General features: G+C 41.0%; 1 protein-coding gene across 1 annotated transcript in view; it reads right to left on the bottom strand.

The window, feature by feature from the left end:
• Positions 1–256: 256 nt before the first annotated feature.
• The window catches only part of cpne2 (copine II), a 38,538-nt gene continuing 21,020 nt past the window's right edge, over positions 257–17,774 (bottom strand). Inside the window, exons 11-16 of the mRNA XM_041037464.1 lie at positions 13,689–13,822; positions 12,895–12,949; positions 12,370–12,421; positions 9,846–9,979; positions 2,720–2,956; positions 257–641 (exon numbers count right to left, since the gene is read on the bottom strand). Coding sequence (XP_040893398.1) covers positions 534–641; positions 2,720–2,956; positions 9,846–9,979; positions 12,370–12,421; positions 12,895–12,949; positions 13,689–13,822 — 720 coding nt within the window. The 3' untranslated portion in view covers positions 257–533. The remainder of the gene's footprint in view (positions 642–2,719; positions 2,957–9,845; positions 9,980–12,369; positions 12,422–12,894; positions 12,950–13,688; positions 13,823–17,774) is intronic.

Raw genomic sequence — 17,774 nt, 5'->3', positions numbered from 1 at the left:
GACCTGAAAACGATCCATAAGACAACGGGAGAGGATTCAACCACTGATACAGCTCAGCTTATAAGGGACCTTACACCAAGGAGTTGTATGTATCACATGGTATCAGTCACAAGACACACACATGCAAAAGAAAAAAAAACAAAACAAAACATAAACAAAAAAACTACATCCTGATAATTCAGGACATTTTTCATTCCTCTAAAAAGGGCCAGTGTTTTACCTGCGTATTCATATTATCATTGCCATCACTTTAGACATGTAAGGTCCTTTACAGGTTATCATCACAGATCTGTAGCTTTAAGATACTGACCAAACTGTCTTTAACCAGTACAGACTTTGCAAATATAATGGCAGGGATGTCGTCAATGTTTCTTTTTGTTTTTTTGTTTTTTTTTTTTTGGTCCACAACTCATTTTTTGTTCACAGCTGATACACACACTTTCATTCTGTATTGTTTGCCGTTAACGAGAGGAGAGGTTTTGTTGAGCTATTGTACAGCGTGTGGGCTCTCGTCAGATCGTGTTCGGGGCGCCTCACTCCGGTGCCGGGTTGATGGGCGGGACATTCCGCTGTTTAAAATACTGGGTGACCTGCTGAGGCAGCTCGGCCAGGACAGACTTGGCGAGAGTCTCCTTGGGTGCCTGAGAGAGAAAGAAAGAACCTTAGCAGGCATCTTGAAAAGATCAGAATACTGGCGATTGTTGCTTCTGCTTTTAGCAGCCTAGAGCCGGTTGCTAGTTGTGTGTATGTCTACTGTTATATGGACACTGTTTTGTGTATCCTCTGTCTGTTTTGCATGGTGTGGTTCAGGCCCCTTATATCAAGTAAGTGGAAAACTTAACGCCTCAGCATACAGTGACGTTTTAGACAGACTCTCTGCTCTGAAACCAGAACAGCGGAGGATGTTTCAGCAGCTGATTAATTCACATGGTTTTTGAATAAAATGTTCAACGAGTGCACACCGCATGACTCTAATATTTGGTGTCTGCATACGTTTGGCGATATGCTCGGGCCATCACCAAACGAACCTACAAGCCGATACACAGAGCCTCGCTCTTACAGAGAATCTAAATCTAAATCTTGCAGCATTACAACACTCTTGCATGATTACTGATCCTTCGTGGATCTGACTCATTCAATTTTAGATGCATTACACAGTTTTCCTCCAGACTCACTGGCATGTGGAGTTCCACAAGGCGCAACCTTGGGACCTGACTGATTCTCCCTTTACATGCTTCCTTTAGGGCACATTATCCATCAGTTTGGCCTTGTCTCTTATCGGTGCTAAGCTGATGTCTTAACTTCTAATATAAGCTAATAAATTCCATAACAACAATAGCTGCTAACTTTCAGTCTAACCCCCTCCAACTACACCAAACTTAGGAAGGTAATTTGTAGTAAAAGTTGACCTGTTTTTCAGCTCACCCTCATTAAGACGTTTCCTCTCTGTCTTTGCTTCATTTCTCCCTCTTCCTGTCTGTTGCTGTCTCTCACCCTCCCACCAACAAAATGAAATGAAGCCAGCAAACACTGTCTGTTCCTCCCACAACAAAGGAAGTCAGCTCGCCCACTACCAGCCCACACACGGACACACACACACACACACACACAATAATCAAAAATGACAAAAACAAAAACAAAAATCTACTACGTTAGTCCTCCTGTGCACAGTCTGAAAGCATGCACACACTAGTTAACCTGCATGCTATCACACATGCATGAACACTCATTGACATGAACACTTTTTAAATCCTAAGTATGCTCAACAGAGCACATCTCACGCACACACACACACACACACACACACACACACACACACACACACACACACACACACACACACACACACACACACACACACAAGCACACACACAGACAGAGAGCTACCCCCATCTCACCACCGACCCTGTGTGTGTGAGCAGCTAGGCTCTGAGTAGCAACAGGCTGCCATTTGCTAACACATTCACTCTCAGACATCATGTCATTACAGACCTGCTCAAAATTATTGGTAGCCCTGAATTTCAAGTACACATTTCAGAATATCCTCAGAAATAAATGCAAATGAACCAGTTTTTTTAAAAACCAGAACCTCTGTGTGTCTCGTTCATTTTACCGCACAGCAGCTGACGTGAATGAGCCTCTAACTTTCTCTCTGACTGATCATTTTACACGTAAATACAGCTGAATTCACAGCACAGTCGTTGCCAAGCCACGTTTCAGTCACTGTTTCATACTTGTTGCATTGTCTGACAACAGAAACAGAAAAAACATGTCAATGAGAACAGCTTTATTGGGAATTCAGCTGTTGGAGAGAAGCAAACAGATAAAGGGCTGAAACCAGCTGATACTAGGCTGAATGCAAATATAGCAGTGACGTTGTGAATATGATAATTATAGTGTGTTGCGTCATCGAACACATTTAACCACTTTTCAAGCTTTAGTTACTTTCCATTGACAGTAACTGTTCACAGTGGTTCCCCAACAGTTTAACTATGTCCTCAATCTCGCACCATTGCTCAATCATTGCTCACGATTGCTTCTTCATTTTGACGATTAATACAATTTCCTATTGCTATTTTTTTAGTCATCAAAATGTATATTTATGTGCAGGACAAATAATTTAGTATGTGGAGTTATAGTTCACTTTTTTTTGAGTTGCATTCAGGTGCCTGTCAGCCCCCTGGTTTTCATTTTTTAACAGGCAAAGACCAATACTCACATTACGGAAATCCCTGAAAGGGACGAACTGCACAATGTCCCGAACAGCCTCCTCTCCTGTGTTGGACCTCAAAACACTGCCATCTCCATCTAGGAACTCCATGGCAGCAAAGTCTGCATTTCCCACACCGATGATGATGATGGACATGGGTAGCTTAGACGCCTGTACAATGGCATGACGTGTCTCGTCCATATCGCTGATGACACCATCTGTTATAATGAGGAGGGTGAAGTACTGCTGCAGAGGGGAAGAGGGATGATGGAGGGGAAGGGATGTGGAGAGAATGACAAAAGGAGGGAGGAAAGACAGAAAGGGAAACAAGAGAAAATGTGACTTTCAGCTGAGCTTTCATTGCTAAATTTGAAGCAGATCCCACAGTCACTCGAAGAAGAATCCGCATCGAGAGAAAAAGATGAGAAAATCAGTTGCAATCACGATGATTATTCTGTCAATAATGGTAAGCAGAGAGACACAATGAAAGCTTCTCTGCTCTACAGTGGGTTGAGCTCCATTCACATGATAAAGCACACCACCTGTTCCTGCAAGAAAAATGGATGGAAACAAAAAAACGAATTCAACAGAAGAAGAGGAAGAAAGATGAAATGAGAAATCATGAGAAAAGGAAGAAAGTACAAACAGAAAAATATTTGCAATGAATCAGGAGGGAAAGACATCAGGCTTCCGGATATGACAAACATCCTATAGCATGTTGTCGTCAATATATGTTGACATTTTTTCCTGTCAAATTAAAGCACTAACAAATGGAGGAACATAATGAATGCACAAAGAGCATGAGGGGTTGTTGGACTAAAGTGAAGATTATGAAAATTAGTGTCTGTACATACTGCATAAAAAAAGGAGGAGGAGCGTTTCATGGCCAAGTCTGGAAATGGACTGCGTGGACAGATGGCACTCATTCTGTCATTTTTTATTAACAAAAAAACAAACATACACTAATGATAACTAAACCATTTTCAGGAGCCCATGCCCTGTTGATGAAACACAGTTACATAGAGTAAATGAGACTGAACGCTGTTTTACGAGGCTACTCTTTTTATTGTATTTCATTCTGACATGAATGAATCAAGAAAATTCTTTAAAAGAAAAACTGTCTTCCTCATCATAAACTGACAGCATCAAATTTATTTAAAAGGAGAAACCAATAAAATACACTAATACTGAATATATATTATCGTATTTCGTGCTGAATTAATAAATTACTGAATTAGCAATACTGTTTTCACGGGAAGAATATGGCAAAATTTAAATAACGGACCAAACTGAGTGTTTTTGGATTTTATTTCGATTGTTTTAACCTCTATTCATCAATTTTCAAGCCGCTTATGTGTAACATAAAATCACTGTGCAAGCTGATATGTAAGTCCAATAATCAATCTCCTTTTAGCTCCGCGTTTCGTCTCTAAATGCTCCACTATGTTCACCGCTGGTCTTTGTCTGTCTGCCATTTGATGTTGAGCAGGTAGTGTTCAGTGGGGTTTTTTGGAGCTTTTTCGTGAAGCAGTTGTCTGCTGCAGAGCGATGAGAGTGAACCAAAACGGTAAAGTAGTGGGCTGCAAAACAATACAACAAGACTGGCCTTAAAGCGACGTTAAGCCAGAAACAGACGTCTATTCTCAGAGCATCATCTACGGCACATTTTCCACCAAAATACCAACAACTCGCTGCTGCCTAATTTGAATGAACCTCCCACCTGTTTGCGCCTCTTCTCCCATCTGTGCAGCATGCACCACAGAGACAGGCAAAGCAAAAAAAAAAAAAAAAAAAGTCAGGGAAACACCGGTCAACAGTCACAGCGCTGCTTGTGATGGTCATTATACCACAAAAACAGGGCCCCTTGACTCTTTTACGAATGTGCTCAGAGCAGGTTTGGTAAAGCCTGGCTTTACTGAGCCAGCTTTGTGAGACTAGATATCCAGGATTACCAGTGTTAGGCTCGGTGATGCCTGGTAACCCACAGAGAGACAGACTGAGTTGAACCTGCCTTGTTCTAACAGGCGCCTGGTTTAAAGTTTGAAAATGTGATCTCACATGAGACAGACTACATTTGAGCACATGCACAAAAAAAAAAAAACAAAAAAAAACCCACGATCAGTTCTGCGTACTAGAATGTGAATGGTTATTCTGTGATAAGACAAGGTGAAGACAGACTCTGACTTTACTTCAGTGCTTCCTTCAAAAATTCCACTTCCACGATAGGCACACAAAGAAACTCGCAGGCACACAGGGAGGGCTCTGAAGCCTGTCTCTTTAATGTGCTAACAGCAGCGCTCATTAGAGAATCATTATCACACAGACAGACAGGGTCGCTCACACACTGGGACACACACAGGCTGCACTGGCCTGTAGCCTCTGTGTGTGTGTGTGTGTGTGTCAGTAGCAGGAGTGTGTTCGTACACAGTCACACAGTCTGCAGTCACAGGTTGTCTCATTATCTGGACCAGGAACAGGAACAGTGAGGCAGAGCAGCAGCCGATTTGTGCAGCCTACTACCTACCCACCCACTTACCCCAACACACACACACACACACACACACACATACACATACACAGCAGTCACCATCCACTACCCCAGTATGTGGTCCACACACACTTCTACTGTGGCTGTCACATCTTATTGTCTGTTACTCCTTCCTATGGTCCACCCCTGTTTGAACTCGCTATAATATAAAACAAGAAAAGGGTCTGCAATCATTTCCTTACAGAAACAATAGGATTGTGGCACACGGCACACAGATGAGTACAACCCTTTGTGTATTTTGCTCATGTATTTGTTCTCCACAGGGTGACAGGGTACAATTATGGACAAAAAGCCCCGTGGGAGCATAATGATACCCAGCTACAGCACTCTGTTCAGATTTAGGCAGGAGACGTACCACTGGACGAGGGGGGGGGGTGGGGGGGCGGACATGAACAATATGTTGGAAGTTTGTAGATCCAAAGCTCCTCTGATTATCACACATCTGTACAACATCATGCTGAGCCTTACAGGTCATTTAATTCCTAACCCAAGTTACCCAAGGCTGTTGGGCATCTTTGATGTGAGTTTCTGCCCACTGTTGTGTTGTTTTAGCTGCAGAGTAGTCACGCAGCAAAGCATAAACTGAAACACAATGAACCGTGAATGGGGCAAAGCTTCCTCCAGCGGCACAGCTTACTCTTTCTTTTTGTCATGGAATGGCTACTTCCATCCATGTTGTATTGTTATCTCTAAATCTGGAAAAAAAAAATGGATTAGACATTTTAAAATGGATACATGGGCTTGCCATGATTCTGCTGCTGCACCAGTGAGCCTTGCTGGGGTTTGAACCTTAGCCAATGCTAACCACTGCTGCCTCATGGTAAGCAAGTCTGTGGCCAACAGGCAAATGCTCTTATTTGGGTCCCCAGGTGGAGGATTTAGAAGCTACAGCAGCAGGAGCTGCAGCAGTGATTGCACATTCACTTTGGTGAAGGTGTCCAACTCCAGAGTAGGCAAAACACCCCTTAAATATTAAATATGCAGTTTGATACACTGTGGTGTCGTTCTCTCTCCTGTTCGTCTCACCCCTCTGTTACTGCCATACATCTCACACTTTGATTCATCAGTACACAGAACTTTTTTTTTTTTTTTTTTCCCCTAGTCATCCACTGTGAAATGCTGGTATTTCTTAGCCCACTCCAAGCATGTGGCCTTGTTTCCCCCCTTGAGAAGTGGTTTAGAAACAGCTACTCGTCCTCAGAGATCATTAGAAGACAGCCTTCTTTTGACAGTACTTGTGCTGATTGGAGCCTTGCGTTCTTTATTTAGCAAATGTGTCTGTGATGCTTGGTGTATTGATCTTCTGATGGTGTGGTCACTTTTGTTCTGCCTGATTGTGCTTTGGATCCAACTGATCCAGTTTCTGCACAGTGTTTTAGAGTTTCATGCTCAGAAAGCTTTAGTCTACATATGACTTGAAGCTGAGAAAGCCCCCTCTTTAGTTAGAATAACAATCTGACTTCTGACACTTCCCCTTAGTTCTGATGTCTTTCTTCCCACTATCACAGAGCTACTTAGAAACAATGATCTGCTGGAAACCTGAGGCACAGCCTTATTTATAACAGGTGAGCACTGGCTGCAAGCTGAGTGACCTAAACGAGCCTCTGATGAGGAGATCAAATCCACCTGAGTGTCGTCCGAACACATGCTTCAATGAAAAAGATGCAAGCCAAAGAATCTGACCTTTTATACAAAGGAGTTAAGTCGGTCAGTGCCCCAACTTTGCTTAAATTGGATTGCTGGCCTAGAAATGAGAACCGATTTTTAAATAGTTGATGAGATAACTTGTGTTTTTAAACATTTTTCTGAATCTTCAAACCCTCTGATTACTAAGTTTCTAAGAAAATATTAGAGCTTTTCAGTGTGGTGAGCTGATTGTATATATCTGTATACAAAACATTTTGATAACTATGACAGCCAAACATATACCCAAACAAACTAAACACAAAATAAATAAAATGATTAAGTGCAGCAATGCACTGCAATTCTGAAGACATGATAATGACACTCATTCATCTCACCTGCTCTTTCTGTGAGCTGTTAATGTGACTGAAGCTAAAGTTTGAATATTTTTGTTGATGCGTCAGTGGCGATGGATATTAGGAAGTGGTTTGGTGGTGGGTTCAGTGGGTTCATGCGGTTCACAGGGTGTCGAGCACCTTTTGCGGGAGCTCCAATATGAACTGTGCCAGACGACCTTGGCACTAACAGCCCTGCACAAGTGAAATTAGAAAAATACACAAATCCATTTCAGGGGAAAAGTGTTAATTCGTGTGCTCATGGTTTCTTGACAGAGACTGCCTGGAATATTCGGTCAGAGCCGAATTGTGCTATTTATGCCTAAAATTTGGAGCTCCAACTCAACATTTCTGAATAAGGGCTACAGGAAACATGCCACGGAGTCCAACAGAGAGCATGCCATCGAGTCTCTGCAGAAGGAACAGATGCTATAGTTTGTCAATCATTGATGTAATTGAATACTGGAGACGGATGAAGTGGATTTTTTCTGCCTTTAGCAGAATCAACAATTAAGAAAAACAGTGAGTTTGCCAAAAACAGATCAAATCATTACACACGATTCCACATCCACACGCCATAATGTACAAAACTAGCCGATCAGCATTATGAGTAGTGTTGTCAATGATACTGCAGTCAACGAAATCTGGGAAACTTGGTTTACCATATAAGTGGATGGCACAAGCCAAACCACTGTCACAGTGAACTACAACAATAACTACAACATGACGGACAGGTGTGTTATGGTCAATTTAAACGCAGCCTAAAAGGACGTTCTTGCAAGTCCTACCTGAATGAGACTGTCACACAGATCGAGGAATACTATATGGCTTCCTAATGAGAAGTGGTATGAAAATAGAAAGCCTTCATGGGTGTGAGACAGAGCCTCAGGCTTGCTCTTAATTTGGATTTTATGTATTACTGCGTCAGATAAATAATCCAGCGGTTCACCAGTTGGAAATACAGTATGCTGCAATTCATTTGGACTAAAACTGAGGTCAAATCGAAAACAAGCTCCACTGGGACTGGCTCTTCTGACTCTTACAGATTACTACACATGTGCCACTAATCTTATCATCTAATCTTTTCATGTATAAAGCTTAACACATGTTTTTTGAATCTCATTATAGTGAAAGGACAACTGCACAGTGGAACTGTTACAAGGGAGAATGTATATATGAAAAATAGCTCCAGGTTGTGTTTTAGGAAACCAGCAATCATCCCAATGACAGCGTTTGGCAGATCTAATGTTTGCCACATTTACCATTTCAGTTTAGTGTGTCAGTATGCTAAGATTTCCTACTTATTATTAAACATAAAGTTCAGCTGAGGCTGATGCGAATGTCAGTAGTTTAGCAGGTAACAGACAAAGTATAAATTTGATCTGATAATGGAACTACAAGAAGTGTCAGGGGATCATCAAAATTATTCTAATTCATGCTGGGGAACAGGAAATTTTATGACAATCCACCTGTTGATATTTCAGTATAAGCCAGCGGTGGACCGACAGACCTACAGACGCTGCCGTCACTAGAGCCGTGCCATTAGAACGAAAAGGAGAAAATGAGATGGAGGAAGCCTCCCTATCATGCTGTTAAGCCCAAAAATGTGTGAAATGCCTGGTCAGTGTCTCAGCTGCAAAGTGGCATGAGGACAGAAGTTGTCACTCCAGTCTGTCACCCTCCTCCCTGGCACTCTGGTCAACATGCCAGGAGTCCAAACCAACAGATGCACACACTTGTTTGTCCTGTCAGCCATCAAGCTGCTAAACAGAGCAGATAAATTATGAGTACAAACCGTCCTGACAGGTATTCACTAATGACTGCTGTTCTACTGCTGGTGAATAAAGTAAGTTAGGTATCATTTGCATTGTACAAATGAAGACTATCTCAGAAGTCCACATTTAGGGCTAAATGAGGCACAGCCTTATTTATAACAGGTGAGCGCTGGCTGCAAGTTGAGTGACCTAAACGAGCCTCTGATGAGGAGATCAAATCCACCTGAGTGTCGTCCGAACACACGCTTCAATGAAAAAGATGCCAAAGAATCTGACCTTTTATACAAAGGAGTTAAGTCGGTCAGTGCCCCAACTTTGCTTAAATTGGATTGCTGGCCTAGAAATGAGAACAGATTTTTAAATAGTTGATGAGATAACTTGTGTTTTTAAATGTTTCTGAATCTTCAAACCCTCTGATTACTAAGTTTCTAAGAAAATATTAGAGCTTTTCAGTGTGGTGAGCTGATTGTATATATCTGTATACAAAACATTTTGATAACTATGACAGCCAGACATATATCCAAACAAACAAAACACAAAATAAATAAAATGATTAAGTGCAGCAATGCACTGCAATTTTGAAGACATGATAATGACACTCATTCATCTCACCTGCTCTTTCTGTGAGCTGTTAATGTGACTGAAGCTAAAGTTTGAATATTTTTGTTGGTGCGTCAGTGGCGATGGATATTAGGAAGTGGTTTGGTGGTGGGTTCAGTGGGTTCATCTTTCTTCGAGTTCAAATGAAAAATAATGTGGAAAAGAAGATAAACAGGCTAGTTACTGTCACCTACCGCTGCTTTCTCTTGTTGCAGGGCCTGGGCGGCAAAACGTGCTACGTGGCTGATGATCGGAGCAAAGTTCGTTGGGCCGTAGAAACGAATGTGAGGGAGACAAGCAGAGTAGGCCTGGGCAATACCTTCCACACCTGGAGACCAAGAAAGACAGAGAGACGGAATTTAAATTCAAACACAAAGCAACTGGCAACTTCACTGCAACCGAGCTACAGCCATTTTCTGTAGTCAAATGCAGGGGCTTTAGAAAGTTGCTCACAATGTTGGAGCTGAAACTCCAGGTTCCATCCATTTGTTTCTCAAGTTAGGGTCTGATTTTTAATTACAGATATAATTAAATTTAAATTTACACTTTAATTTACCTAATTTATTCTGAGAATTTATCGTTTTTTATTATTAGAAGATATAATATTTTTGAGCAATATCTTTTGCATGTATGGTTGTGTTTTTTTACATATTACATCCAACCAGTTCCAGACTGCGTATTGTGTATCAAATCCTATCAAAACAAAAAACACATCGGCCCATCCCTAATATACAGTATAAATATATGTGAACAAAACAACCATTTGGTGTTTGAATGGCTGAATATTGCAGATTATATAAAAAGGTTTTATGCAGCACTTAGAGCAGCACTTTGTGTCTGCAGGCCTTCAAATCAGGTTTAATTGTGTGACCTCATTCTTTTCTTTACGAGTGCACTTGAGGACGTGTTGGCCTATCAAAGAAAAGATGAGCTGTAATGGCCTCTCACACACTTTGTAGAGAAGCTGCTGCTAACCTTAAAAATGGAGGGTGTTAGTGAAGGCGGATGTTTTAATAACGGAGAAGCAGAACTTAATGTTTGACACAGGTCTTCACTGGCAGCAGGCTGAGTATAAATGCACTTATTTAGCATAGCCTCCTGCCTCCGTCAGGCTAAAATATGTGTTACACAATTCAATCCTGGGTCTCGCAGTTGTGCTCTCAGCAGCTGTTACTCAAGTCGTTTGCATTTGTCAATAAACACATTTGCATCCTACACATTTCAAAATGCTAATGGTGCGTTAACAGATGCGAATGCACCATATTAAGGAGTTCTTACTTTTTAATATTAAAACAGGTGCAGGACACTGAGGGTTTACAAATCTGTTTCAATTGAACTAAATGCGAAGGTGAGGAAATGTAGACAGTGTGCAGTGTTTATGGAAAGTAATCTTTTACTACCACTTATATTTAAGACTAAGAGTCTGCAGCCATGCTAGAAGCCCTGTGAGGCTCTACTTAGGCACAGTAGTGCTTTTAGCTAAATGCTAAAACGGTGTTGCAAATGATGTTGAGCAAGTATAATGTTTACTATGTTCAACATTTCAGTTTAGCGTGTTACCAGGCTAATATTTGCTAATCAGCACAAAACACACAGTACGGTTGGGGCTGATGGGAATCCCATTGATTTTACCAGATGATGGTGCTAGATGAAAAGTGTTGATAATAATTCCTGAGGCGGACGTGAATGCCTGTTCCAAATTTCATGGCAATCCATTCAACAGTCGTTGAGACATTTCACTCAAAACCACAGTTCAACCTCACGGTGGAACTACAGGAAAAGTCAGCTGATCCTTAGTCATTATGGATTCATCATCTTGGAACCGTGAATATTTGTACCTAATTTCTTGGCACTCCATCCGATAGCTGACAAGATATTTCATGAAAAGCCAAAAATATCAACCTGCTGGGGCTGCTAGACTTCAGAGTACTGCCAAATATGATTCATCCTTTAGGGACCATGAAAGTCTATACAAAATTTAGGAAGACCAACCAAACGACTTATACTGCAATCCCTGTGCTTGCACGGATGAAAGTGCTGAGCGTAAATGATTTTATCAGGTGTACATTAATAGCATGCAGCACGCTGCAAGCTTTGAAACCCCGAAAACTTTATCTACTTTATCTTCTTCAAGCAGCTACTTTCACTTTCTGTTGATACATTTTTGTCTCTGATCCAAAAAGCTTCCTCAGCTGTGACCGACTGGTGGGAGGTCCCAGGCATTTAACCTCTTTAGAGCTGTGTTCTAATAATTAAATATGAATGCACTTATCTGGATCTTTCCCTGGCCTGAACTGTCAGGAGCAACTGTTTGTGCACTGGCGTTTACACTGCCAAGTCAGTCTTAAGTAGAAAGTGTAGGTGAAGTGTGAAGCTGTTATTTACTCAGACTCAGCAAGATACTCACAGAGCAGTGCAGCACCTGCTGCTGTCACATGATCTGGAGATGGCATGTCTCTTTTTTTTTTCTTTTTACTTGTTACTGTGCATCTGACATTCTTGTTAAACTGAAGAAAACTTTAGTTTTACAGCAATGGTGTTTTAGTTCTGTCCTTCTAGTCTGTTCATGTCCACAACGTCTCAACATTATTGCAGCCTTATGTCTGACTGTTTCAGCTGTCATGCGGCGGTTGCAGCCTTTTTGTCATTGCAACACTAGCGTCCAAAGGTTGCAGCAGGATCATCAGTGACATTTGTAAAAACTACACAGTGTCTCACCTGAACAGAAGGGGTTGGTGGGGTTAAAGTTGATGGCAAATTCATGTGACACCTGAGGAGACCAAAAAAAAAAAAAAACAGACAGTAAACTTGATGTTCATCCTGCACTACACTGTAAAATATTGGTGAGAAATACTGTCCATTTCTCCCACACCTTCTCCCTCCCACCCTCTCTCCATCTCTCTGTGTACTGCTGCTCTCTCTCCTTTGTCCTTTTAATCAGCTCAGTGCCATGGCAACACAGATGGGTTGACAGTTGCATAATCATGTGAATATGCATGTATAAGGCTTACAGTCTGTCTGTGTGTGTGTGTGTTTGTAAAATGTATGTATGATATGCAATTTTAACTGCACAATTGCATATGACCCACACACTTACCAACACACACCTACATACAGTACACAGATGACACACATACATACATACACACACACACACACCCGCACACAGGTATGCACACAAGCACACACACTAAACAAAAACAATAACAATAACAACAACATCACTGACAAACACTCACATACCTTCCAGTCTGGTGGGAGTTGGGCTCCAAATCCCAGAGCAGGAAACATTTTGTCGCTGAGGAGGAAACCATGACAACAGATTGGAACGTAAGTTAAACCTTTTTTTTTTTCATCCAAATTCAACGAGCTGGATTTAGACAGCAGAGGAAATCCCGTTACCTCTTTCCCACAAAGACGTATTCAAAGACATTTGCAGATTAAACAAAAAAAAAAGGAGAAAACTGGTAGAAAAAAGAAATAGTGTAAAATGGCTTCTCACTAAGAAAACAGACTGATGGGCAGGATACAAAAAATTCTGAAGTTTCTGTTTTTTTAAGTAATTGTTGTTAAGAATGATCTTAAAAATTATTTATAAATATATGTATAATGTATTTAATAAATGTATTATTGATGGTCTCAGTATGTTTTCAGTGTCACAAACCAAGGTCTTTGTAACATATAAACTAATGAACAACAGATGGTTGTGCGCACCATTGACGCCCATGCTAAACCTCTGTACAGAGGAGCATGGGTGGGTGATGGGATTAAGACAGATATTAGGGAACTGATAAACCAGTCTGAGTCGTTCTGCAAACCCCACAGTGACGCTGGTGTTTGCAGAGACACTGCAAAACCAACAGATCAGTGTCTTTCTCTGGTCCCTGGTCCATTCCATGCTGTCAGTCTTTGAGGAGTCTAATCGTAACTGTGATCACTCAGAAAACCAAACATTACAACATCAACTAACCTCATCAACCTAGTCCTAGCTGTTTAAAAACAATGCTACAACCAAGAAGGCTGAACTAGATACTCACGTGTCATAGTCCTGTATGATTTGTCCCACAGCTAAGATGGCAGCGAGATACTCATTGCTGCCCAGGGGGTTGATGTAGTGGAGGGAGGACGGCTCTCGAGGGTTCCCATTGGATGCTGTGAAGTCGATGCCAACCTACAGAAGTACAGAGAAATGGTGCATTAGAGGTCATCCAGTGAGGAATGTCTTCTGATATAAAATGAATTCACAGGAGCTCAGTTTTATTATTTACCCTCTGTGCCACAGTTTACTCTGATGGGTCTGACATCTACACAAGTTGTGGGTTTTAATTTGTTATCCAATTAAACTCTATTGAATAACGTCTAGACGTGAGACGTGGAATTTAATGTTAGCACCCAATATGCTGCTCTCATTAATGCCTCCATCACTTAGCTGGAGCCACTGATGGTTTGGTAGGTTTAGGTTTGTTTCTCTATTAAAAAGTGCAGTAACTAAGAAGATTATGTAAAACAGCATAATGCTTTCATTTCCAACTAGAATTAAAGCCTTGAGGTCGTACACATCTGTCAACCAGTAAAGGTGCAGTGTACATCAACACTGCTGTGGCCATGACAGTAGAAAATGCTTCTGATATGGATCTTTACACACATCTTCAACCCGGCAGAACAGAAGATTAGGGATGGAAATTGACAACCAATTCCAAATTGCTTGAACCATTAGAATCATACGCCTCTGAGATGATCAGTGCTGGCATGTTTTTCTGAGAGCTGCGCACTGCAAAACAATAACATCAAACTCACGCGTCTACGCTGCTGAAAGCAGGAAGGAGTCATGGTGGAGAGGAAGGAATTGATAATCTTATCAATTCCCATCCCTACAGAAGATTTACACAGGCATTCCTGGGATATCATGTTCGCAAGCATGGGTCAGATGGACAACACAAAAACATGACAAAGAACACCATGATAACTGATAAACTGATAAATGATTAATAAATAAAAACATAAAATGTCTGTTAAGCATGAAACACAATATTCACACAGCTGATATTTTCAACAAACTGAAAAAAAGAGGAAACTGGAGCTGTTTTGACGGTGTCTGAGCTGGAACATCTCGTTATCTGTCCACTAAACAACCTTCCTTATCCATCAAACACATTAAAAATAATGCAACTTCAAAACTTCAAAGCCCTTAAGCGAGAGATCATTTTTCTTAATTCTTGGAAAAACAAGGTTTTCATCTGAGGACAAATTTAAAAAAAAAATAAATAAATACTGTGGCGCAGCCGTGTCTGGCCCCCAAAATCATACAGAGGCATATTTTTAAGACAGATGACCACAGGGTGACACTGTGAGAACATACAGTATATACAAATATGAACACACACACACACACATTTTCAACACATGCGCCCATAACACACACACACGCAGAGACACACAGCCGAACATAATATGAGATTAATAGTGACAAGCTTTCCCTCAGGCGCTGAAAAGCAGTTTGTGTGCTGACAAGAACCCGACCCAGAAACTCCGCCTCCCTCATATCAGCTTAAAGATAGTCTAAACCATCTCGCTCCTTCTCTTTCTCTCTTTGTTTGAAGCCTGTAGTAGTGTAATAAAACAACAATACCCTGGTTCAATATGGACAACCACTGAGGAAAGAGAAAATGGAGACGCTGTAAGAGAGAGGAAAGCTTTTAGATGTGTAAGTACAAGAGAGAAAAATTGGGCAAATGAGGTAAAGAATGGGAGGAGAGAGAGGGGGCAGAGTATAAAGAGCAGCAGGAGCAGCAGGAGTGACGGACACAGAGATGTGGGGTGACAGAATTAGGGTGCTGTTGCGTGTTGTTCTGTATTTTGTTTATGTGTGTTAGTCCTGGAACGACATATGTGTGAAAAGAGACCCATATTGCACACTGCTCTTGGATCAGGGTGCCAGGTGGACAAATGCTTCTTTCCCATAATCACGGTTTCTGGAAATGAAACAACGTGATAGCATTAAGGGGTGAAGGGTATACTGGAACTTTTATTTACCTCTCTTGGAAACCAAATAATTGCAATAACAATAAAGGTTACAATAGAGCACAGCAGAAATACAAATTGTTCTAATAATTTTCCTGTTTGGCTTGAGAACAGGTTAGTCAGCCATGGTGCCGTCCTCCATCTTTAAACAGCAACTCCACTGCCATAGAAATCTAACAACAGGACACTAAGTCGCACAAGATAAATAAAAACACACAGTGTGTACACAGCTTAACCTCAAATCATCTTGGCAGTGCTGACCTCGAAGGGAACACAACAAAGGAGGGAACTATCATTAGCTGTGTTTCACTATCCAGTTTTATAGGCAGGAAATTATCTCTTCATATCCTTTTTGTCACAATCAATAACGGCCACTGCACAACACACAAGCAGTCAGTGAATCACATCCACCATAGTTCAGTTCAGAGTTTTTTTCTTTTCGCTTGGTTCTGTGGTCGTGACTATGATCGCCCTCAAACACTCACAATAACCTCGGCTTCCTTTGCCCCGAGACAGGTTAAACTGAACGAGGCCCAAGATGCGTTTTCAGCTTGTGCATGGCCGAGTTACTTTAATTACCCAACCAACAGGCACTCAGCGCCGAACAGCACTCCCAGGCCTGGTTTCAGAAAGCAGGCCCACTGATATCTCTTAGACAGGGCTGCCACAGAGACTACTAAACACACTTGGATTTTTTTATTTTATTTTATTTTATTTTATTTTATTTTATTTTATTTTATTTTATTTTTTTTTTTACAATTTTGTCTTTAGTCTATTTAGTCTGCTACCGATGCCACTGATGTTTTTACAGTGTTTTATTACAATTAAATGGATTATAGCCTCTACCCAAATAGGTAAGGACACCTGAGAATTTTTTTTTATTAGGATTAGGATTTTCCTACAAGCGGTACAAGTGTATACATGGAAGAAGCATGCTGAAAATCACATGGTTTACCACTAGGGAATTTAATGAACTACAAAATACAACAATGCACTGCTTGCACACAGGCCTGAACGTACACACTGCGAGAGAAGAAACGACTGTATTCTCCATTTTTTTCCTGTTGTGTATATAAGTGAAACTATTACAGCATTTTCCCTTCAGTGCCCTCCTCAGTGACAGACATTATTAGTTTGATGGCTGTGAATTCGATGACAGTGGGAGACAACACCGTTCTCTTTCCAACTTACTCCTCACCTCAAGCTATTAGTAATTGCTAACACACAAGAGGACTAAACACAACATGGCAAACACAGTTTCAACGAGCAAGTAAAGAGTAAAAAAATGAAAGTGGAGGGGACAGAGCAGCATCCCATTACTGTATGTTTCAGAGCAGCAATGTGGCAGAAAACGCCTGTGACTGCAGCAAATTAGAGGGATTCCTCTACTGCTACATTACTGTCAAATAACTGACGTGCTGACATTCGCATTGGAGTTTTCTCAGCTGTGTCCTGTCAAGTATCAGCCAATTCACACGCCAGGGCCTCTCAGACTCATTTGCAATTAAACAGCTCGAGAGATGGATGGAGGGGAAGGCTGGACGGATGAGTGTGTCAAACCCTGTGTGAACAGCTCCCTGAGTTTATTCTCTGTTTTACTCAGAGGTTTTCACAGTGACAGCCAGGAGCTGCTGTCCACCGCCTGACTTCTACAGAGGGAGAGTCTGTTTTTTGAGATATGTTGTTGTGTACAGTTGTGTCTTTCATGACAAGTGTTATTCAACACATTAGAGCCACTCTATGTTTTTAAGACAAAACAATAAAATGTCAAGCATACGCTGGTGATGACTCACAGTAGCTGTATGAATATGTCATATCCAGAAAAGAGGTATTAAAATTATCATTTTTTAAAAAAATGTGGTTAATTTTATTCTGCCTTCAATATATGTATTATATATTCATAAGTAGTGGCCTATAGTTACCTCAACTGTAGATAGACACAGGGTTATACTGGAGACTGGACTTCAATTATAATTAATGTGTATTTCATTATTAAAGTAATTAAAGCATATGTGATCATAATTTAGGAAAACGTTTCCCTTTTTATTTGATCTGCTCTTATCTTAATTTGCAACAAGTAATATGATCAATATGAGAATATT

This window comes from Toxotes jaculatrix, chromosome 5 (genome assembly GCF_017976425.1).
Source record: "Toxotes jaculatrix isolate fToxJac2 chromosome 5, fToxJac2.pri, whole genome shotgun sequence".
NCBI lineage: Eukaryota > Metazoa > Chordata > Actinopteri > Toxotidae > Toxotes > Toxotes jaculatrix.
Note: the sequence above shows the minus strand (reverse complement) of the source record. Positions and strands in the feature narration are given on the sequence as shown.